The sequence below is a fragment of the Euprymna scolopes genome, chromosome 11, assembly GCF_053919585.1.
Source record: "Euprymna scolopes isolate OS-2025 chromosome 11, ASM5391958v1, whole genome shotgun sequence".
Taxonomy (NCBI): Eukaryota; Metazoa; Mollusca; class Cephalopoda; order Sepiida; family Sepiolidae; genus Euprymna; species Euprymna scolopes.
The window spans coordinates 149,312,334-149,335,632 of NC_136492.1; the positions used below are offsets into that span (position 1 = coordinate 149,312,334).

The 23,299-nt window shown below is 37.8% G+C and overlaps 1 protein-coding gene across 3 annotated transcripts in view; it reads left to right on the plus strand.

Annotated features, from left to right (window-relative positions):
- The window catches only part of LOC145288109 (popeye domain-containing protein 1-B-like), a 1,451,932-nt gene that overhangs the window by 1,264,522 nt on the left and 164,111 nt on the right, over positions 1-23,299 (plus strand). For all 3 annotated transcript variants that reach the window (XM_080136169.1, XM_080136168.1, XM_080136170.1), the window contains one exon: positions 3,500-3,614. In XM_080136169.1, the coding sequence (XP_079992295.1) occupies positions 3,500-3,614 (115 nt within the window). The remainder of the gene's footprint in view (positions 1-3,499; positions 3,615-23,299) is intronic.

Sequence of the window (23,299 nt, forward strand, 5' to 3'; positions counted from 1 at the left end):
ATTTACAAATTACTTAAAACTTCTACCGGGTCATGACTGATAGAATGAGGACAATCTACCTTCATGAATTAAATAACGTGTTTCGTTCGAAATTCTGTACAGATTTCCGAGTTCAAGAGAAAAATTCCAAAGTTTGACAATATTCACCTGAAGAAGATCGGAGGTTACATCGGCCAAAACGTAGAGAGAAAAACTCAAGATGAGAAAAATGGTCTGAATAATTCAAATAATCAAATGAACACATTTTTCTCCTGATTAGATGAAAAACTATTTTGCCTTGAAAAGTTACAATGTTTATAAAAAAAATCCTGGAATTGCTGAGTGATTTACTATTAAGCAAAATAAAAAAAATAAGACCCAAAATAAAATCGCCAAAATAAAGCGATTAATAACAATATTCTGTTTGTTTCTAATTCGATTGATTTCAGTTGAGATCTTAAAAGATCACGTTTGTTGGATCGAACGCGAAATGGAAATTGAGCTGATCTTTAAAGGTTATCGATGCAATTGTTTCGATCGTTTCAAAAGAGCAGAAGGCAATTTGCAGTTGTTGGATTAGAGTTAATTGATAATTGACTTGTGCAGATATTAATGAATTGTCAAATTCTCAAAGGAACGTCATGTCTTTTAAATACATTATTCAAGATGAATATTAGCACATCGACAACAAAACATAATATACTAGACTACCTGTGACCCGTTGGTCACCGGTAGTCTAGTATATTATCTAGTCTAGTATATTATATCATATATCCTAGCTAGCTATGGAATAGTGAGTATGCAAAATTCATGTATAAACGAACTAAATTTGAATGTGTGCCCTAAAACAAACCTGACGACTACTGTAAACAATACACTATTTTGCACATGTTCAAAAATTGAATGCACACGTGTGTGAAAACAAACATGGCGACCAGATAAAACAATACGGGATACATTGGATGGTAAAGGTTTTAACATCTTGCCCTTAGATTACACGAAAAATTCTTTTATAAGATGAGGGAGTGTGTATAGTACAGGCCCACCCAAGTTTTTTTGTGTGTTTTAACAGCCTTAAAAATATTATGAAATAATAATTAATTTATTAAGTAATATCTAACGGTGAGACTTATCAAAAGAAAATCTTTTAAAAAAATGAAAAGTTCCCCAACACGTTTTGAAACGTAAACAAGATTCGAATTATGAAGAACTAGAATATTAGTTGTCATTTGATATTACATGCATACGATTTACACACCCACAAAAACAAAATATAATATAAATGAATTATTACACGCGATAGATAAATAATATAATATATAAAATATCTATCGACACAATAATTTAGATGAGATACATAAAAATTAATAAAATTATATAACAGATTCGCATGAATTATAATGCAGAATACCTAGAAGTAGAGGATGACAATATTGTGAATCAAGACTCCAAATACGAAGATCGGATCGTTTGAAGATCGCATATAAAACCATAGTAAAGGTATAATACATATTTACCATTTAGAAGGTGCGTTCACCTAAATTTTTGGCTTGTGTTGCACTCTTTTGCAAGACAGAAGCTCCCCATAAAAGAATTGTTTAGGGAGTCTACAAAATGAGCAAACCAACACATTTAGTTCTTAATCACAGGAATAATAATCGTTTTGTATTTGAAACAAAACTGTTTTATGTGTTATTGATATAACGTTCATGTTTCAGAGGCTGACAACATACATTTGATATAATCACATTTTACTTGGCAGAGATAGATCACTATCAGACTATTTTTGAACCTGCCGAACGCTTCTGATGCTTTGCTGTTTCTCTGTCTGATTTCTGATCAACGTTTCGATTTAATACGTCTCGATCAATCGAGACAATGATGGCAGTATTTATGTTGAGATTATATACTCCTCAAACAATATGAGCATCTAGCACATTAATTTATAACCCGTCCATGTCACAGCTCCATAGATAGGCCGTATTAGAGGTTGGATGCAACAGAGTTCGTATGACTTGATGCTGCCGCTGAGTCCTCATGACTCAAATAGTTCACAAAAGAAAATCTGAAAAATCTCCCTTTCGAGTTTGCAAGTCTCAAATCAATCACAAATAGAAGTAAAAAAAAACTTATTACCCCTAGTTGATTTCGAGTGTCGACCACGCCTCAGGTATACATCAGAAAGCATCTTTCTTCTCAATTGCCCACACACTGTGCTCTAATGCAGGAGGTCTTCCACTGAAATAAATGCTGATCACATTACAATTCGGTAAAAATAATTCGATACGAGTTCAACCCAGATTTAGCAAACAAAATAATGATTAAAACTTTGTACAAGAAAATCAAACAAAAAAAATAAAACAAAAAAAAAATAAAACAAAAAAATCATGCAAAAAAAAAATGTGTGCAGCAATAGGGAAAATTGCCCACATGCGTTGAAATTGTTCTTACATTCTTTTTTTTTATCTCTCTTTTTCTTTCAGTTCTGTTAATGCATTCGTTCTAGTTATAGCAGTCAACGGATTAGTTGTTTTGAAAAAGAGGAAGAGTTTTCTTTACAACTGGGTAGTCCTTTCAAGTCAGCATGGTCGAGCGGAGAGAGGGGAATTTTAACAATCCCCACTAGAACAATGAAAAGTTCTGCCAAAAATCGCTCCACATGCAGTTTTACATATCGGACGGTGGGTGATGAGGTTAATTTTCTGACCAATCAATTGTTCCCACGTTGCTCTATCGCCAGATGCGATTGGTTCTTCATTCTACCACGTTGCACATTGATAGTTTTCAGGCAGTTTTTTCTCACCATAATATCGACTCGGGGGGGGTATCAAAAGTCCGTTACACGTGTCAATCTATGGTGTCAGTTGCCCTACCTCACAATATTCACCGGAAATGCCATCTTTTTACAGACAAAACAATTATACCCGTTTCTCGCTTGTTATCGGATTTTAACCCATCACAGTCCTTTTAAAGAAATAAACAAAATTAAGACAAAAAAAAACAACAAATATTCACCCTCCGTCAAACTACTTCCCTACCCTCTCTATTTGATAAAATCAAAATTAAAACACTTAAACGTTTGGCTATGTCAAACAAGCAACTACTGGCCTGTCAAAGTTATGCTTTGAGGGTATCTTAAAAGGTAAATAAGCAGGAGAAAGCTAAGGAGAAGATGGAGGGAAAATGTGTTTGATTGGACATCTCTCACCGATTGGATGTCCATCAATCAACTTGCCCTCGATCGAAAGGAATGGCGAAAAACAAGTCATGTGGGTTTACAAACCGCACCGGAAGTAGAAGATGCGACTCATGATGAGGAGAAAATTTTATAGCCTGTTGTTTCTCTAACAAAACCGGGTCTGACTTGCCATAAGCAAACTTGTAATGCCACAATTTATATTGTTAAAATTTGTTTTATTTTATTTCCTTCCTTTCGTTATCTAAAATAACTTTATTTTCAATTCCTATTTCCACATTAACTGATTTCGTGTTTTTCGTATTTTTTCTCTTCTTTTTGTAGATTAAAAGTAACGTATGAGAGCCTCTTTCTGCATTATATCAGTTGCAACCAAGTTCTTGATTCTGCCGAGTATGAATATTCACAACCTAACTGGCAAAACAGTAAAAAATTTCAGGTAACAATTCCATTTCTACTAATTCACTTAGTATCACACTTCTCAACTAAAATAACAAAAATGACAAAGAGGAATTTTATTTCATTCGAGACAAGATTCATCAAAAAATGACATTTTGTTTGAAGTCAAACATTCATCAAAAGAAGAGAGTATTTGCTTTCAAGATAAATTTTCCCGGTGAAGTTTGTTTAGGACAAGATATGTCACAATACGTCTTCTACTTTTTGTCTCTTTATCGTTTATATTTTATCTTGCTTTATTCATGTATAAACTCAAGATATTAATCAATAAGAGAAGCTTGACAGTATTGAAATTAGTGACAGAGAAGAGCTAGAAATGATCAAAATGTCTTCTCAACAGCTTTGTATTCCAACTAATCTTTGTGGAAACAAATCGTGTGTTTGAACCCTCTCCCCCCCCCACGCACTTCCTCAACCTTGGTTTATAATGACACTGAAAATCACCAGAAATTAGATCTGCAAACGCATCTCCATCGCTATTATTTAAGAGAATGTCTTGAGCCTGCTCTTGCCCTGCAAACCCAGCAGATCATGTGATGAAACTACATAATGTTGTAAATATGTTGTTTTTTTTTTTAACTTTGTTGGTTGAAAAAGATTTTCACCATTTTTTTTTATTTAAATCTAATAATCCTATTTCGTCAAATGTTCAGCTGCGCATTTATGTGCTTTGATGTTATTTTTCATAAACAGTTCATAGAAAACTAACAAATAACAACCAAATAATAAGTTTGATAAATGTATAATTTTGTTAATTTCACAAAAAGTATTTTAATGATATTTCAGTTAATGCTAGTGTAATTTTAAATATAAAGTTTAGTATCATCATAGCTGGGTGTTAATCTTTGTAATCTCTAGAATTATATAAATGCAACTTTGTGTCTGTGTGTGTGAGTTTGTTTCTTATAGACTCCGAAATGGCTGAGCAGATTTTTTTTTTAATTTACAGAACTTTAGTGTATAAGTCTGGGGGTGATCTTAGTTAAGCTTTATCTCAGAATACCACCGATAATTTCCGATAATCGAAACCGTTATTTTAATTCATCCATCATCGGTAAAGCCATTTTTCCATGTCGTCACTTAGCAACAATGATAGAACAACGGGCCATGAAAATTCTACTGTGGGTAAGTTGATAGCGTGTTTTTTTTTTTTAGGGGAAGGGGTTGCATGACGTGGTCTGTAGGTTCAAACTCCGTACGTAAATTTCTTCTTTTTTTTTCACTAACTGCAAAGAATTTTATAAGACTTCAAAATTTACATGTTTTGTATTTTTTTATTTATTTTTTTTTTTGCATGACGTGGTCTGTAGGTTCAAACCCCGTATGTAAATTTCTTAATGTTTTTTTTTTTCGTTAACTGGAAAGAAGTTTATATAAAATAATTTTATAAAAGAAATAGTAGGTTCTCTAGAGTGCAATATAAAATATAGGCGTGTGAAATATTCGTTGATCATCATTCAATCCCAAGCAATGTCGGGTCTCCCTACTAGTAAAACATAAAAGAGGTGCAAAACTTTTGTGTTCAATATTATTTGGATCATTCTTACTATTATTCTTATCTAATCGTGAAATAATACGAAAATGGAATTTATTCAAAATAGGTTTAGTTGAAGTTGGTGTAGCAATCCATGTGAAATTTTCGAATCTAAAGTAAATCTATTTGCACAGAATATAACAATTATGTTTGAAAGCGAAATAAGAATGTAACAAATAAAACGAAACAGGCAAAAATATCAGATTAGAATTTTGTAATTTGTTAAAAGTAAACTTAATAGGTTAAAGTAGCATTGTTTAATGAGAAGAATAAGAAGAAATTTATGTTTATAGGAGGCAGAAAACTACAAAAGTGTGACGGATACACTCACACTAACACAACTTAAGATATATTTGTGGCACCAGCTATGCAGTTTCACTTTTATAAACTCAATTCATGTGTATATGTACGTACGTTTTGTTTTTATACAATATTTTACTTGTAGGATGTTCTTATTTGCACCAGGTGGTGTGTCTATGAAGCTATATTTCAGGATGTCTTCCTTTCGTCAGGCGTGTGTTCAACTTTCAAACGTGCATGGCAAGTTTTATTGCAGATGATGTAGGTTTGTAGGAATTGGAAATGAATCTATCTCTTCAGATGCATAATTTATTAATATCGGACGTCTGTTGTTACTCAATATTATTTTCAGTTTTTATATTAATATTTAGCTTTAATTACTTATTATAAGTATTATTAACTTAATTCGTTCATTTTATTTATTTGTTTTTTAAATAGTAACTATCTTACATACAAGGAAAGTTGGAGATGATATTTTTGTTTTATTATAAAAGGTATGGGATGTTTTATTTCTTATATATGTGATGGTGTTTCTACAAGTGTTTAAATCATGATTTAATTCATTATTTATTTTTTAATTTTTGAAATGCGATGCCTTTATGGAGTTTAGGAGTGTACATAATTGAGAGTGGAAGAAGTGATTCATACAATTTTTAAATGAATCTTCCCTTTGTGTTTAAAACAACAAGATATTATAAAAAGGCTGACTGGGAAGCCATCAGAGATCTTATCAGAGATGCCCCATGGGGAAATATTTTTTCTCTTCCTGCTGAACAGTGCGCAAATGAGACCACTGATTGGTTCAAAACAGCAATTGAAGCACATGTTCCCATGCGGAAATTTTATAGTAAGCCCCACTATCCCCAATGGTTTACTTTGACTTGCGCAACTGCCATTGCTCAAAGGCAGCATGCATACCGCAGATTTAACCAACATAAGTCCAGTTCAAACAGACAGAAGTACATAGAAGCTAGAAGTAACGTTAAGAAAGAAATAGCGACAGCTAAGAGAGAATTTACAGAAACCACTAAAAAACGCATCGAAGCACAAAAACTAGGAAATCGTGACTTCTGGAAAATCTACAACAGTGTAGTAAATAATGGGCAATCAACAATTCCCCTACTATCCAACAATCATGAAGTTGTTTGCTCAGCAACCGAGAAGGCTAACATGCTTGCCAGTCGGTTTGCCTAAAACTCCACACTGGACGCCTGCTAACCACCCTTTCTTGGACTTTCCTTTGTGGACAGACGCCATATTTGACGATTTTAAAATCACCCCTTCTCAGATGCATGCTATCATAAAAAATCTTGACACTTTAAAAGCATGTGGACCTGATCTCATCCCGGCTGTGCTATTAAAAAAGTGCTCTGCCGAAGTAGCTGAAATCCTCTCCAAACTTTACAACAAATGCCTTAATGAATCTTGCTTTCCTGCCTGCTGGAAAACTGCTTCTGTGGTACCAATTTTCAAGATTTCTGGCGAAAGAACTGACCCAGTAAATTACTGCCCCATTAGCCTCCTCCCACTTTTCGCCAAAATATTTGAGTCCATAATTAACCAAGCTCTAGTTCATCATCTTACAGATGCTAAACTTCTGTCTGACCAACAATATGGATTAAGGCAAGTCTGTTCCACAGCAGACATTCTAACTGTAATCTCCGAGCGTATATACCATTCACTTGACAAAGCAGGGGAGGGTAAAGCGATAGCTCTAGATATATCTAAGGCTTTTGACATGGTATGGCATGAAGGTCTTCTCAGGAAAATCAGATCATACCGTATCACTGGAAGAACACTTAACATAATTAAATCCTTCTTAGATAAGAGAAAAAGCCAGGTTGTCCTCGACGGTCGTACATCTAAACAATATGATATAAATGCAAGGAGTGCCTCCTTGGACCTCTATTTTTCCTAATATTCATAAATTACCTCCCTGAAAAAATTGTCTTTGAGATGGGTATATATGCTGAGGACACCACGCTCTATAACTGACACAACAGGAAAACAAATGAACACATATCTAAAGAAATGGCAGAAATACTAGAGGATGACCTCCAATCTGTAGTGGAATGGGAATAAAAATAGATGGTCATATTCAATGCTGCCAAGACTAAACTTGTTCTTTCAATAATTACAAGGAACCTTCTCTGCCACCAATAGCAATGGCCAAAGACTCTTTATCTGAAAGTACATCTTTTAAACTCCTCGGCTTAACATTCACAGGAAACATGAGTTGGAACAATTACATTGAGAGTATTGCCAGGACAGCTGCGAAAAAGGTAGGTTCTCCCTACTGTGCTAGAAAGCTACTAATGCCCGAAAGTATCCTGTACCTCTATAAGGCCACCATTCACCCATTTATAGAGTATTGTTGTCATATTTGGGCTGGTGCATCTGCTACTAGTCTCTCACTCCTAGATAATGTTCAAAAGAGAGTCGCCAACCTAATAGGTCCTGAACTGTCATCCAAGCTTCAGCCTCTGTTCCATCGACGTAATGTAGCATCCCTCTGCCTGTTCTACAAGTAATATGCTTGCCAGTCGGTTTGCCTCAAACTTCACACTTGACCCTTCCAACCACCCCCTGCCTGACTTTCCTTTGCGGACAGACGCCACGCTGGATAATCTAAAAATCACCCTGCTCAGGTGCATGCTATCATAAAAGACCTTGACACTTCAAAAGCATGTGGACTCGATCTCATCCTAGCTGTGCTATTAAAAAAGTGCTCAGCCGATGTAGCTCCAGTTCTCTCCAAACTCTACAACAAATATCTTAATGAATCTTGTTTTCCAGGCTGTTGGAAAACTGCTTCTGTGGTACCAGTATTTAAGAATTCTGGCAAAAGAACTGACCCATTAAATTATTGCCCCATTAGCCTCCTCCCACTTTTTGCCAAAATATTAGAGACCTTAATTAACCATGCTCTAGTCTACCTTACAGATGCTAAACTTCTGACTGACAAATAATATGGACAAGCCCGTTCCACATTCACTGGACAAGGCAGGGGAGGGTAGAGCAGTAGCTCTAGATATATCCAAGACTTTTTTTTTTTTTTTACATTTTCACCCCAAACAAGACAACTTTGCCACTTTGGTGTAGGGGGCTACTATCAGGGGCAACACTACTGGGGTACTATGTAGGGATTTGGGCAGCAAGGTGTCGGTTCACGTTACACTTGAACTTCTGCACGTCAGTACTGTTGGGGAAGCAGGGACCTGGAATGGAATTCCAGAGTCTAGCAGTTCTGGGGAAGAAACTACTGGAGTAGAAAGATCTTTTACATCTAGGGATCTCTACAGTGTGGGGGTGGGATTTAGCAGCCTGTCGGGTTTGTCGAGGGTGCTCACGTCGTGGGGGCACAAGTGATTGCAGTTCGTCAGAGCATTCACCACTAAAATACTTGTAGAAAAAGCCAGAGGGATGCAACATTTCGTCGATGGGACAGAGGCTGAAGCTTAGGGCCTATATGGTTTGCGACTCTCTTTTGAACCTTGTCAAGGAGCGAGAGACTAGTAGCAGATGCACCAGCCCAGATGTGGCAGTAATACTCCATACATGGGCGAATGGTGGCCTTATAGAGGTACAGGATACTTTCGGGTGTTAGTAGTTTTCTAGCGCGGTAGAGAGAGCCCACCTTTCTTGCAGCGGCCCTGGCAATGCCTTTAATGTAATTGTTCCAACTCATGTTTCCTGTGAACGTTAGGCCTAGGAGTTTGAAAGATGGACTCTCAGATAAAGAGTCGTTGGCCATTGCTATGGGTGGTAGAGAGGGTTTCTTGTAATTATTGAATGAAACTAGTTTAGTCTTGGCAGCATTGAACGCGACCAACCACTTTTGTCCCCATTCCACTACAGATTGGAGGTCTTCCTCTAGTGTTTCTGCCATTTCTTTAGAAATGTGTTCATTCGTCTTCCTGTCATGCCTGCCATAGAGTGTAGTGTCATCAGCATATATACCCATCTCAGAGGCAATGTTGTCGGGGAGGTCATTTATGAATATCAGGAACAATAGAGGTCCAAGGATAGAACCCTGGGGCACCCCCGCATTTATATCATATTGTTTAGATGTACGACCGTCGAGGACAACCTGGATTTTTCTCTTATCTAAGAAGGATTTAATTATGTTAAGTATTCTACCAGTGATACCGTATGATCTGATTTTACTGAGGAGACCCTCATGCCATAACCTGTCAAAAGCCTTAGATATATCTAGAGCTACCGCTCTGCCCTCCCCCGCTTTGTCCAGTGAATTGTATATACGTTCAGAGATCACAGTTAGGATGTCTGCTGTGGAACGGGCTTGTCTAAATCCATATTGTTTGTCAGTCAGTAGTTTAGCATCTGTAAGATGATGGACTAGAGCATGGTTAATTATGGTCTCTAATATTTTGGCAAAAAGTGGGAGGAGGCTAATGGGGCGATAATTTGATGGGTCTGTCCTTTCGTCAGAATTCTTGAATACTGGTACAACAGAAGCAGTTTTCCAACAGCCCGGAAAGCAAGCTTCATTAAGGCATTTGTTGTAGAGTTTGGAGAGAACTGGAGCTACTTCGCCTGAGCACTTTTTTAATAGCACAGCTGGGATAAGATCGGGTCCACATGCTTTTGAAGTGTCAAGGTCTTTTATGATAGCATGCACCTGAGCAGGGGTGGTTTTCAGATCGTCTAGTGTGGCGTCTGTCCGCATAGGAAAGTCAGGTAGGGGGTGGTTGGAAGGGTCCAGTGTGGAGTTTGAGGCAAACCGACTGGCAAGCATGTTAGCCTTGTCAGTTGCTGAGGAGACAACCGTGATTGTTGGTTAGTGGGGGAATTGTTGATTGCCCATTATTTACTACACTGTTGTAGATTTTCCAGAAGTTACGAGTTCCTAGTTTTTGTGCTTCGATGCGTTTTTTTTAGTGGTTTCAGTAAATTCTCTCTTAGCTGTCGCTATTTCTTTCTTAACGTTATTTCTAGCTTCTATATACTTCAGTCTGTTTGAACTAGACTGATGTCGGTTAAACCTACGATATGCATGCTGCTTTTGAGCAATGGCAGTTGCACAAGTCGACGTAAACCATTGGGGATAGTGGGGCTTACTATAAATTTTCCGCATGGGAACATGCGCTTCGATTGCAGTTTTGAACCAGTCAGTGGTCTCGTTTGCACATTGTTCAGCAGGGAGAGAGAAAATATTTTTTCATGGAGCACCTCTAATTAGTTCCCTGATGGCTTCCCAGTCAGCCTTATTATAATATCTCGTTGTTTTGAGCACTGGCTCTTCAGTTTTGGCTCTAGAGTTTAGGGTGATTTCAACCATTATCACTGCATCATCAGCGTTCCCAAGTGGGCTGTGGGCCTTCGTTATGCAGTCATCGGGAACTGTGGTCAAAAACAGATCTAGAAGTGATGCGTGTTGTTCTTCCTGGTCAGGGAAACGGGTTGGAAACGTAACAATTTGTGATAGGGAGTGAGATATAGCGAAGCTATGGGTTGTGCTGCCCGCTGCATCTGTGTGAGTAGAGAATCCAAGCCAGTTTTTGTGGTGGACATTAAAGTCACCAAATACATGTATTTGTGCGCTAGTGTCGAGGGACAGTGCCGTGTCTATGCTGTCAGATACTTTGTTTATTATGGAGCAGTCCTGAGTCGAGGGAGAGCGGTAGAGAAAATAATAGTAGCTAATATTGTGTTGCATGTTTAGTCTAAAGCACATAAAGGCTTGATCATCTGTTTCTAGGTTTGTTTCTCTAGTCAAGGGAAGGGTATTACGAATGTAAACTCCAAGTCCGTGCATATGTCTGTCAGAGTCCTTACGGCAGAGTGGGAGATATCCAGGCATGTTAAAGTGGTTAGAGGGAATGGAGGAGTGTAGGTTAGTCTCACTTAGTGCTAAGATATCCGGGGTATTTGTTAAGAGAAATGCTTCAACATCAGCTAAGTTAGTTCTAAGCCCACGGATATTTGTGAATGAGAGCCTCAAGGGAGGAGGCAAGTTGAATTTGTTTGTCCCTAATCCTGGTTTAAGCTTATTTTTAAATTGTACTGTCGTCATATATTTTTACAAGTTTCGGTAAGGGGGAGCTAAACAAGAGGTTATGCAGAGCTTCAGACATGCATCACAAGTAGACCATCAGCTGACCTTTCTCCAATTAGGATTGTGGCCTCAGAAAAGCCCACCAGGGATGAGTGCAGGGTCCCTTTCCATGCGCGTCATGGCACTACAAACAACCCGATATTATTCAACTGTTGATGGAGCAGCCGCTCTAAGCGCTACCAAAGAGTTAGGGCACCTGTACTACCAGTCGGGAACAGCAGCCAGGAACTGTCAATCCGGTACCCTCAACCCATTAGAAGAAGGTCAACCCAATCTAATCGCTCAGGCATATCTTATACTCAAGCACTCCCAAATGTTCAGTTTTAGGGATGGAGCGTGCTGGGAATGGGGAAGAACGGCGTTTGTTGCCCTAGCCAGGAAACAAGATCTACCGCTGGGTGTTTCTGTCGAATCACCGAGATAGTGTCTCTGCGCTTGACTAATAGGCAAAGAAGGAGTATGGAAGCTGGGTGATAGACAGAGCCTATCTACTCCTTAAGCAATTTAGGTTTGCAAACTGGTGAATTTGTTTGAGTCACCAGCTCTAGGAAGGTTGTCATCCAAGACTGAAGAGGCCTCTCTCCCCTTTGGTTTAGTTTCAGAGTTTTCCTTTTCCTAGACGGATGATCTGGGAAGACCTACTGGGTCCGTCAGCCCTGAGAGGGTTTTCTCCGCGCCTAGGTTCTAATCCAGGTATTTCTGCGACCCCACGTGGTTAGTGTTACTGGGTTAGTTTGTGGGGGATTATATCTCTACTGATTAGTTCCACTCCTCAAAGTGATTTAGGGACATGCTATTTACTTGTTAATGGATAAAGGGGGTGGGTGAAGTTCATGCAGTGTAAGCGTCTATGATTGTAAGAGGGCTTGTTAGGGAGGAGATAATGTGATTTTAGTCTTACCCTTTTTTTTATTTTATTTATGTTAGCTTAGGTCTAGGATAATGTTACAGTATGAGTAGGTATTAAGAATTGAGCTACGAGTTGTGCCCGAGCTATTTTAGATGATAGGAGGGTTAAGATGTAAGTGCAATATAGTATGGATAAGACAGCAAGTTTTGAGTCATGCGTAATTAGGTGAATAGATATATGGGCAGGTTTTCAGTTGGTGCGAATAGAGTTGAAGTTGTAGTTATTATCTAGTAAGAGTCATGGGGCATTTTGCATAACAAGGAGTGTCGTTTCAATAACGTATTAATCGTTGCAAAACTCGAGGAGACAGTTGTGTAGTGTAGATCGCTTTGTTTCTGAGTACTTTGGCTGTTAAGTACCTGCCTCTGACAGGGTATGGTATGAGGGTGTCCTCAGGAAAATTAGATCATATGGTATTACTGATAAAATACTTATCATAATTAAATCCTTCTAAGATAAGAGAAAAATCCAGGTTGTCCTCGACGGTCGTACATCTAAACAATATGCTATAAATGCAGGAGTGCCTCAGGGGTCTATCCTTGGACCTCTATTGTTCCTGATATCTATTAATGACCTCCCCGATAAAATTGCCTCTAAGAGTGGTATATATGCTGATGACACCACACTCTATAACAGGCATGACAGGAAAACAAATGAACACATATCTAAAGAAATGGCAGAAACACTAGAGGATGACTTCCAATCTGTAGTGGAATGGGGACATAAATGGATGGTCACATTCAATGCTGCCAATACTAAACTGGTTTCCTTCAATAATTACAAGAAACCTTCTCTGCCACCAATAGCAATGGCAAGTGACTCTTTATCTTAGAGTACATCTTTCAAACTGCTTGGCTTAATGTTCACAGGAAACATGAGTTGGAACAATTACATTGAAAGCATTGCCAGGGCTGCTTGCGAAGAAGGTAGGCTCTGTCTACCATGCTAGAAAACTACTAACACCCAAAAGTATCCTGTACCTCTATAAGGCCACCATTCGCCCATGTATGGAGTATTGCTGCCACATTTGGGCTGGTGCATCTGCTACTAGTCTCTCGCTCCTAGACAAGGTTCAAAAGGTCGCCAATCTGATAGACCCTGAACTGGCGTCTAAGCTTCAGTCTCTGTCCCATCGACGAAATGTTGCATCCCTCTGTCTGTTCTACAAGTATTTTAATAGTGAATGCTCTGGTGAACTGCAGACACTTGTGCCCCCCACGACGTAGACACCCTCGACAAACCCGACAGGCAGCTAAATCCCAGCCCCACACAGTAGAGATCCCTAGATGTAGAAGATCTTTCTACTCCAGTAGTTTCTTCCCCAGAACTGCTAGACTCTGGAATTCCATTCCAGGTCCCTGCTTCCCCAACTGTACTGACATGCAGAAGTTCAAGTGTAACATCTTGCTGCCCAAATCCCTACATAGTGCCCCAGTAGTTGTTGCCCCTGATAGTAGCCCCTTACACCAAAGTGGCAATGTGCCTTTTTTGGAGTGAAAATATAATTTTAAAAAAAAAAAAATTTTTTAAGTGCGTTTTTTTTATTTTATTTAACTGAATGTCTTAGTTTTCAAATATAATGTGTAAATTTATTTTTTTTATTTCGAAAAAATATCGGATTTGTTTGAAATAGCTTTAACTGAAATCGGAGTAGTGATCTATTTGAAATTTTCTAGTGAAAGTCTGTCTTATTAAATCTTGCTAACGTTGTTGATGGGGTGAGTGAGAGCACATATTAGTGAGTGGGTAAGTACTCCTTCACCTTCTTCTGAGTTTGCCCCTCCAAAAATAGTGAGCAGAATTAAATATAATGAAGTAGATCGAAATTAATTTTTTTTCTTTCTAACAACACGAACGATGAAACCTATCAAGCACTAATGCAAGGCTTGAACTAACTTTACCTTATATATAATATATATATTAGATAAAAGATTTATGAATCCTCACAACGTTTAGCAAAATAATTCGTGAATTCTTCTCTCTATTTCTAACTATATTTATATATGAAAACTTTTCCCCCTAACAATATGGTTCCAAACAAGAAACATAATATCAACAAAAAATATTTAAGCAATTTCATGTCTGTCATTTCGTATTCGTTTTCAAATCAAACAAAATTGATATTCAATATGGCGTAACCTGTACAAAGGTCACTGAAGCAGGAAGACATAATCACATTTAATGGACTCTTTATTAAAGATATCCTTTCTTTTCATCAGTCTTCATTTTTGTCAGTAATATTTATTGTCAATTTGATTATTGAACTTCAATTTGTGAGTTACTCCGTGGGGACTTCTGTTTTCTCCAGGATTTATTGTCAGGCTCTCATGCGCAATATTCTTGCCAATATATTTCTTTTTCTTATTTATTGATAGGAGCAAAACCTCAGTGAAGAGGAAAATACGAATTCAGCATATCTAAAATTTTCTTTTTTTAATTCTTTCAATAAAATTATTCTGGATGTGAAATGCGAGTCTTAAGGAGAGTTTTAGATCTAATGAATTCAGAGAAAGATTAAATCTGGACAATATAAGATGTGTGCAGAGCAGAAAACTTGGTGAAAATGAAAGAATAAACGGAAAAATCCCGGTTAGTAGATGTAGAACAGTTGAGGAAGCAAGGGAAGTTTGCAAAAGAAGGCCAAGGAAAACAGAGGAGGAAGTGATAAGAATGGAAATAAAGCCCTGGCCAGAGATATGTTTGTTTGGAAGTCAGTTTCTAAAAGTCGTCCAACACATGCAGCGATGTGAAACGGATGATGATGAAAGAAAACTAATCCAATTCTTATTTATCATATTAATTTTATATTCTGCTGGCCATACAACATAGTATCAGACCTATTTTATTAACAAACAAAAAACATACTACAGATCCACTTGACATCCAGCTGTTAGGTTCTGCTGGGGGACGGCTACTATACAATGTGATACAATGAAATGTGTGTTTTTTTTTTGTTTTTTGTTTTTTTACACAGTGGTCACCACTTATCAAGGCCCGGAAGCCACTCAGGGATAAGGGTTATTGCAAGTACATTACGTTAGTGTGGAGATTTGATGAAGTGTTTACTTAAGGGGGCGGTTCATTAGGAATTTGTTAACGTTGGACTTGAAGACATCCAAGTTGTAGTCAGGTGGGAAGCAGGCAGACGGAACAGAGAAAGAAGCTTTGTTCATGGAATCCACGTTTTGATTTAGACACAGATAAAGAGTGGGGGAAATTTTTCACAGTGATTCAGCTAGACGGGTGTTTTTCGTGAAAGATTGGCGAGGGGGGACCAGTGATTGGAGCTCAGACGAGCACCTGCCGTGGAAATAACGATAAACAAGGATAGGCTCGCAATGTCTCTTCTGTGGGAGAGAGGTTGCAGAGTAAAGAAAAGGGCATCCCCCACTAAGCCACGAAGTGTAAGTATATCCATTAGACGATCTATAAAAGGTTAAATATTGAATGCAGCAGCAGCAGCTTCTGCAAACATATACCAGAAAAAACAGTTGGAAATAAGTTATACACCATCCACTATGACTATGTAATTCTTATAGCTACGTACCTAGAAAACGAAGCTATTAAACTTGGCCTAGTGATATGGGACAAGAAGGTGAAAGAAGCAACCTTAGTAGAAGTTCGTGTCCGCCAATGATACTGAGTTAAATAGAACGGAAAGGCAAAATATAACGAAATACCAAGGTTTTATGCATACAGATATGAAAAGAAACTGGAATCATAAGAATGTCTCCATAATTCCAGTAATTATAGAACCAACTGGACTCATGAAGAATTTAAAAACTACCTGGCAAATATATCCGATGAACAAAGTGCAAGAGAAATACATGCCCCCATCATATAAAATTTGTTGATTTTATACACCAGACACGTTTATGCAGTGATAAAACTTCTCAACTGCATTTGTAATGTTAGACTGTGTAAAAGTGATAATTTTGATCCATCTTTAATTTTTTTTTTTTCAATTGTCGTTTTTCGATAATTATCGGGGGCATTCCAGTAAAAAGGAAAAAAAAAACATCAAGGGACATTCCCAGATACATAAGTCACATTAGTGTGAAATTTTTTAAAACTCGGGCTAGTCGTTTTGGAGTCCATGGCAAACGAACTCACAGACACAGTTCCTTTTAAATATATATATATATATATATATATATATATATATATATATAAAGGGCGAATGAACTCTTTTTCTGGGTCAACGGCCAACTAGCACAGTGTATATTTGTGTGTGTATTTGTGTGTGTATATGTGTATTGGGGGTGGAGAGGGCTCCCGTAAGCCGTGGTGAAGGCAACCTTTCTAGGAGAAGTAAATCTCTGATTTAAAAAACAAAGCGGGAGACCAGTACCCGCATTAAGCTGGTCTGTAGTTTAATTTGTTGCTGGCTATCTTGCTCTTGCTTGTTGCTTGATCTCAACATTTTGAACCGAGAGAGAAACTTAGCTGTCGTACAAAGCTAAGACTCTGTAACATCATCTTTGTATAGATACTCCCTCACGCATTTGGGCTCATGGATTTTAAATGTCTGAGGGAGTGGCACTCGTCTGACAAGACGTTGCAATCATCATCATATATATATATATATATATATATATATATATAATTTTGTTAGATTCCAAAACCAAAGATTGTATTCATCTTACCTATCATATTTTTTCCAAAACTGCCAGCCATCATCATCATCATCATCATCATCATATATAACATTATTATATAGATAGTATTGTTATATAGATAATTAATTTTGATTTTGTGCTCTAAGCAAATGCATTCATTTCAAACGCACCCCTGTCATATAAAAGAACCTACTGTTGATTTTATACGCCGAACACATTTGTTTGGGCGGTGATAAAACTTCTCAAATGCATTTTTGATGTAAGACTGTGTAAAAGTGGTAACTTTGGTCAAAGTCGGATTGTTCCTTCCTTCATGTTTTTTTTTCTTTTTCGATTATCGATTTTCGATAATTATCTGATGCATTCCAGTAGAAAACATATCCAAGAATACTCCCAGTCACATGAGGTATATTTGTAGAAAATTTTTAAAAAATCGACCCAGCCGTTTTGGAGTCCATAGGGAACGAACTCACATACACACAGACAAAGTTCCTTTTATATAATAGTAGAGATGATCGGACAAATAGAAGAGGAGAAAACATCAAAATCCGAAACTACATATAAAACGAAAAATACAAAAATAGATTGAAAATAGAATAAAAATGAAATCTATATATCTATAAAAATGAGAATGTGTGTGAGGACACTTCTCAACCTATATACTCAACGAAGTTTTGCTCTACAGATTTGAAATTTGGTATGTAGGGTATTTAATCGGTTTTTGTCAGAAAAAAGTGTTCAAAATTGAAAAATTGGTATGTGGGGTGGTCATTGGATTTTTATTTGTCTATCAACTGTTTCACGAATGCACATGCATGAATCGTTCACGTGACAGATTCCTTATTTTAAGAATAAGTAGGTTTGAAAACACTTTTTAAAGGTCGTGTCAAACTAACCTAATGCTTATCGTACTTGACTCACTGTCTTTAGGTTTTGGTTTCGATCTCAACTCGAGTATTTTTTTTTTTACTTCCAAGAAGTGAACTGTTTAGAAAAAACATAATACTCGCATGCACATGTCTCAGTTTATTTCTGTTTTTCTTTTGTTCTTTTTTTTTTGTTTGTTTTTACTGCATAGTTTTAAAAGAATGTAATGTTACATTTAATACTTAAGATATTTCTGTTTATAATAAATAAGAATTCTGCATTAATTAAAATATATTTATGCGTATTTTATGACCGAGCATTAAATTAAATTTAAAAAAAAACAGTAATCCAAACTTTAGAGATAAAACTAAAGTCTGTAAGAAGTATTAACGAAATGGATATCAAGCCGAAAGTAACAAATCCAAGATGAAAATGAGGATCAGCTAAGAAACCATGTATTCATCTAATTCTTAAATTGTGCCATCTACACCAATGGCGTTCAACCTTTTTTATCTCATGACCACAAATCCTAGGTGTACTCTTTTATTCATATAGATTAGTTTAAAGGGTTTTTTTTGGGGGGGGGGGTTCTTTTCAGATATTCTCTTTTTTTTCTGTATTTTCCGTTTTCTTCCAGTTCTGAGTGGTGCCTTTTGTCCATTCAATCTTCTCAAACCATCTACGGTCATTTTCTATAATACCAACTAACGTTGGTATCTCCGATATTTCTTGTGAGTGTGACGTCATCAAACAGCCGTGTATTAGTTCTCGCTGATAGTTACCAATGGTTTTCTCTGGAATTTGAGGGGCAACAAATCTTTTCAGTGTCCTGTATTTTCCGTTCTCTTTCAGTTCTAAATGGTGCCTTCGTCTTTTCAATCATCTCAGACCCTCTACAGCCATTTTCTGTGATATCAACTAACGTTAGTAACTCTGAGATTTTTTGTGAGTGTAACGTCATCAAATTTAGTATCATTGTGATGGTGTGATGATGTTCTTCCCTATTTCATGACTTTACTGACTCTTCTAGACATTACACACAGCGAAGTCTTTCTCTTACAAACTATTTTGTACTTCTGAAAATACACACTCTTGTGAATGTCTTGTTTATTATCGGATATTCAAATCCACAACAATTTATCTTTTTCTTACATACCAACTCTGATAGTCTCAATTCCCTTTCATGCTTCTTTTTTTTTCTTTTTTTTACATAGGCATCACCACTTATCAAGGCCAAGAGGCCACTCGAGGATAAGGGTTAAAGAGTGTACAGTAGAAATTGGACAATATAGTAATCGTTAGTAATGGAAACTCGGTAAATTTGTTAACTTACATGGAACGGCTCATCAAAAACTTGTTTATGTTAGACTTGAAGACAACTATATTGTAGTCAGCTGGAAAGCAGGAAAACGGAAGACAATTCCACAGGCGTGCAGTTCTAAGAAAGGAGCTTTTATCATGGAATCTACGTTTATGTTTAGGCACAGATAAAGAGTGGGGGAAATTATTGATAGTGTTTTCAGCTAGATGAGTGTTTCTTGTGAAAGTTTGGCGAGGGGGACCATAGATTAGAGCTCAGCCGATCACTTGCCATGAAAATAATGATAAATCAGAGACAAACTCACAAAATCTCTTCTGTGAGAAAGAGGTTGCAGGAAAGATAAAAGGACATCCCCTACGAGGCTACAAAGTCTATTTTGAACTCTATCAAGACAGGATAAGTCGTTTCTAGCAGCTCCTGCCCAAATGTGGCAATAGTACTCCATCCTTGGACATACCTGACTCTTATATGGATAGAAATTGCATCAGCAGTGAGATATCTACTGGATCGATAGAAGGATCCCACCATTTTTCCAGCGGCCTTGGCTACAGATTTAATGTATGTGTTCCATTTAAGATCAGGTGTAAAGATCAAGCCCAGAAGCTTGTCAAAACATGAGGCCTCCCCAAGACGAGAGCCATTCATTTCAATTGATGCCAGATGTGGAACAGAGCGTTGGTGATGTAAAGATAAAAGCTTGCATTTAGATGCATTAAAAGTAACCAGCCACCTCTTTCCTCATTGTACCACTTGCTCAAGATCAGAGGAGAGAGAATCGGAGAGAACTTGATTGTTTACGGTTTTAGATGTGCTACCATAGATAGTAGTATCATCAGCATAAATGTCTATGAATGATGTAAGGATGTGATGTGGAAGATCATTAATGTAAATCAGGAAGAGAGTTGGGCCCAAGATGGAATCCTGAGGGACTCCAGCATTAATAATGTGAGCTTCAACCACTACTCTTATGAACCTATCATAGAGAAATGATTTAATAATTGAGAAGACATTTCCAGCTATACTGTAGCTGGAAAATTTCTGAAATAAACCTTTATGCCATACTCTATCAAAGGCCTTCGATATGTCAAGAGCAATTGCCCTAGAAAGGTTGCCTCCATCGAGAGATTCGCTAATCCTTGCTTGTCACTAAGAAAGTTATTTAACACAGATTCCAGCAACTTACTCATGACGCACAGGAGACTTATTGGCCTGTACTGAGAGGGAGATGAGCGATCACCTGCATTCTTAAATACAGGGCATACTAATGAGATTTTCCAGGGTGATTGGAAGCAATTCTTCTTAAGACAATGTTTAAACAGTTTTGTAAGTATGAGCGCTAGTTCTGGTTGAAGCCTTTTGAGTACTATAATTGGAATACCGTCAAGGCTGGTTGCTTTACTGGAATCAAAGTTTTTAATAAGCTTGGCAACATCACGTACAGATATTTGTATATCACATAGCGAGTTTTCTGATACAGGAGGAAATATTGGAGGTTTGCGGCATTGGTCGCAAAGGGTAGAATTTGCTGCATAGTTCTTGGCAAAGACTTTGGCTTTGTCTGAAGCTGACGAGATGACCTTAGGTTCATTTATGATAGATGGGATGGAGCACACGCTTCTGTTCAGGATTCTGTTTGCTATTTGCCAAAACTGGTGGGAACCAAGCCGCTGCTCAGCTACTTTGGACTTGACAGACTGAGCATACAACTCTCTAACGTTCTTTATTACTTTTTTACAGTGGTTGCTGGCAGTCCTGACAGCGGCTTTAGTCTCAGTACATCTATTATGTTGGAAGCAATGGAAAAAGTGATTTCTGTGCGCAATGGCAGCAGCACATTCTGGAGAGAACCATGGCTGGCTGTTAGGTTTTGCTGGAATTTTTTCGAGTGTATGAAACGGTCTATACCTACAATTAACCATTCCGTCAAGTCTGATACTATAAAGGACACATCCTTTTTAAACATGAAATGCAGAGGTAGATCTGATATAAATGTACGGAAGCTATCCCAGTCAGCCATAGACTATCAATATACTGTACAATGGAGAGGTACATCTGAGGACTTATTACATTTCATTTTTATCTTAATTGATACAACTGAGTAGTCGGAAGATCCAAGTGGAGACAGAACGGAAGTTGAACATCATTTGATGGGTTGAGGGTACTGGATTGACAGTTCCTGGCTGCTGTTCCCGACTAGTAGTACAGGAGCTCTACCTCTTTGGTTGCACTTAGAGTGGCTGCTCCATCAACAGTGGAATAATATTGGGATGTTTGTAGTGCCATGTCACGTATGGAAAGGAACCCTGCACTCATCCCCGGTGGGCTTTTCTGAGGCCACAGTCCTTGTAGATGGAGGGTCAGCTTGTGTTGTATGTGTGGTGTTCTGCATAACCATTTGCTCAGCACCTAAACTTACCTAAACTGAAACTCTTTAAAAAAGAAATGACAGTACAATCTAAAATCACGCTTAAACCCGGACAAAACTCAAAGAAAATCAAATTTCCTCTTCCCTTGAGGATTGCATTTACGAACATCCATGGGCTTAGAACTAATTTAAATGATGTTGAAGCATTTCTTCTAACAAATACTCCGGATATCTTAGCACTAAGTGAGACTAACCTACACTCCTCCATCCCCTCTAACTACTTTATCTCCCACTCTGCTATAAGGACTCTTACAGACATATGCACGGGCTTGGAGTCTATATTCTAAATACCCTTCCCTTGACTAGAGAAAGAAAACTAGAATCAGGCAATCAAGAATTTGTTTAGTTTGCTTCAACTGCAAAAACTTAGACATGTAGAGGACTAGGATATATAAATCCTAATCTCGTTACAAAAGAAAATAATGGAATGAAGGAAACAAAGACTCAGTGCTGGATAAAATAAACATGTCGTTTATTTACTGTTGAAGAGTGAATGTTTTAGGTGTAACACATGTTCATGTCCGCGTTCGGGTATAACCATCGTTTGTTGCGGGACTGGTAGTATAGAAAGAAAAGGAAAGGCGTGTTCATCTCGCGTTCGGGTCACTATCGTTTGTTAATGCGTGGAAAGAAAAGTGAGTAATGTAGTGGAAATGAGAATGATAGTCCCGCATGTAGACAAAGAAAAAGATAGAGGGTTGATATCAGTTAATCTGCGCGCCATGTTAGCAGTCAGCTATGTGGAGGTGTTCTCAGGCACCTTTGTATATATAGAGAGAGAAAGGTTATGGAGATAGAAAGCGTATAAAGTATACGTACTGTTTGTTAGCTTTTTGCCCCACATATAGTAGCAGGTGGTGCGAGGCGTGCGTCCGCGGAAACGGCGGCTGGTCCACTCAGCTTGGAAGGCAAGTTGGAAAAGAGGAGGAAGCAGCTTATTGCTCTTACTTTTATAGTTGTTTCCGGTGGTCTTTTTCGCATGTGTGGATTTCCTTTGAAAGGGGAAGTGACGTTGCCCATGTGTGCATACGTGTGTGCACGTTAGCGTGCGTGTGTATACACGTGAATGTGAGTGTATATACGCGATCGTGAATATATGTACATGTGTGGACATGTGTGTGTATGTTTGTGTGCGCGTATGTATATGACAAGTAATATACCTTGAGATGTGAATGCATGTTTTTATGTGAGACTAGAAAAGGCTCACACAAGCCTTTATGTGCTTTAGGCTTAACATGCAACATAACATAAGCTACTTTTATTTTCTCTACCGCTCTCCCTCGACCGAGCGCACAATTCATGTATTTGGAGACTTCACCACAAAAACTGGCTTGGGTTTTCTACTTATACACACACAGCTGGTATCACAACACATAGCTCCTCTCTATAACTCATTCCCTATCACAAATGGTTACGTTTCCAACCTGTTTCCCTGACCAGCAAGAACAACAAGCATCACTTTTAGATCTGTTTCTGACAACGGTTCCTGATGATTGTGTTACGAACGCCTACAGCCCACTTGGGAATGCTGATCATGTAATGATAATAGTTGAAATCGCCCTAAACTCTACAGCCAAAATAGAAGAGCCATTGCTCAAAAGAACGAATTA